This window comes from Lepidothrix coronata, unplaced genomic scaffold, assembly GCF_001604755.1.
Source record: "Lepidothrix coronata isolate B3197 unplaced genomic scaffold, Lepidothrix_coronata-1.0 Scaffold28, whole genome shotgun sequence".
In the NCBI taxonomy this organism is placed as follows: Eukaryota; Metazoa; Chordata; class Aves; order Passeriformes; family Pipridae; genus Lepidothrix; species Lepidothrix coronata.
Window position 1 is genome coordinate 3,311,853 of NW_016690208.1, and position 1,812 is coordinate 3,313,664.

The 1,812-nt window shown below is 53.8% G+C and overlaps 1 protein-coding gene across 1 annotated transcript in view; it reads left to right on the forward strand.

Moving 5' to 3' along the window:
- The first annotated feature begins 421 nt into the window (after window positions 1-421).
- The window catches only part of CEL (carboxyl ester lipase), a 13,248-nt gene continuing 11,857 nt past the window's right edge, over window positions 422-1,812 (forward strand). Inside the window, exons 1-3 of the mRNA XM_017809921.1 lie at window positions 422-506; window positions 1,017-1,167; window positions 1,409-1,531. Of these exons, the coding sequence (XP_017665410.1) occupies window positions 441-506; window positions 1,017-1,167; window positions 1,409-1,531 (340 nt within the window). The 5' untranslated portion in view covers window positions 422-440. The remainder of the gene's footprint in view (window positions 507-1,016; window positions 1,168-1,408; window positions 1,532-1,812) is intronic.

The window sequence follows — 1,812 nt, forward strand, 5'->3', positions numbered from 1 at the left end:
TACATTTTCATAATTACTGGCTAATGAGCCCTCTAGCAAGCTCAACAACCTCACAAGAGCGAGGCCAGAATCCAAACCAGCTGGTAATACACCAGAGAAGAAGAAGAAGAGGAAGAAGAAGAGAGGAGAAGTTCCATTCTCAAGCCTCTCTGTGTGTGGGTAGTTTGACCATGATGATGGCCATGTGGAAAACAGAAAAGGTACCTGAGGAGGTTTGGCCTCCAGCCCACAAAAGCAGCACCTGCAGGGCTCTCACACGGCAATGCCAGTTCTACCTCAGCCAGGGACTGGCCTCAGGTTACTCAAGGACAAGTGTGTGGAGGCTCCCCTGGTTCACCTCAGAGCCAAGGCTGACCCATGACATTGACACACACCTGCCCCCTCACTATATATATACCAGCTTTCCAGCTGGGCACTGTCTCCTCAGGTGTGCCCTCACCATGGCTCGCTGGGGGATCCTGTGCTTGGCCTTGTGCTCCTCCCTTGGGGTGACCTGGGCTGCGACCGTAAGTACAAAAGCACTTCTCAGGGCTTGGCAACATATTTCACCTCTTCCTACCTGAGTTCCTGCCCTGTTACACCCGATCTGGATCCCTGACAGAGGGCCTGCAGGCCTGGCAGCTGGGGCACAGTGTTTTCCTGCCCTCAACACGGCAGAGGCTCTCAGGGACATTTTTGCAAGAGTTCCTGCACAGTTCTGTGTCAGGTCTGGCCAGGTTTACACCCTAGGGCTGAAGGTCCTCTCCTTCTGCCATTTATCTTTGGGAGTGTGTAGGAATTGCTGCTGCCTGTCTGCTCCAAAGGGCACCTGCAGGACACCTGCATGGTCGCAGCTCCAGTGGCACCTCCCTGTGGGTTTCCCACAGGGGTCCAAGGGCACGGATGGGGAGGGCAGGCTGTGAGTGGGTCTGTGTGTGGGACTGGCCAGGGCAAGGTGTGGGTGCTGGTGGCATGGGAAGCCAGAGGCATGAGGAACTGAGCAACAGATTGTCTCTTCTCCATGGTATCCCCTGTAGCTGGGTGTGGTGTACACCGAGGGCGGTTTTGTGGAAGGCGAGAGTAAGAAACTGGGACTGTTTGGGAGCTACGTCGACATCTTCAAAGGGATTCCCTTTGCTGCCCCTCCAAAGATTCTGCAAGACCCTGAACCTCATCCTGGCTGGGATGGTAAGATCCAACCTTTGAATGCCTTTGGTTTGGGATTTTATTTTTCCTTCTCTTACTTCAGTCTAGTTCACATGCGAAAGGGTCCCACTTTGCCACTCAGACAGGTCATAGTGGCTGGGGAGGCTTTTCTGCCTCTGCACTGGACTCAGAGAGCAAAGGATGGGTGGACAGACAGACTGTAAACAGTGGATGGAATTGATGCCCCTAACTAGGACATGCTATCTTCCCTCTCTCCTCTCAGGAACACTGAAGGCAAAATCATTCAAGGATCGGTGCATGCAGATGACGCTCACCCAGACTGATGTCAATGGGATAGAGGACTGTCTCTACCTGAACATGTGGATCCCTCAAGCCAGGAAACAGGGTATGTGCTTGGCAGGGACCCGGGCAGGAGCTTCCCAGATGCGTTTTAAGCACAGATTATTCTGGAGCGTCTCTCAGCAGTTACATTCCCATAGTGGGCAAGTGCTGAGTAGTGATTTTGAGGAGAAAGGTGGGAACTGTGTCAGGCAACGACTCCCAGCTGCAGCCTCTTGGGAGGTTCAGCCTCTTGTGCAGAGCAAGGACTTCCTTGGCCAGAGGTGATGGCAGAGCATTGTCTGTTCCTGCCCAGGTGCAGTGATGCTCAGGGAGTGGGTGAGGGGA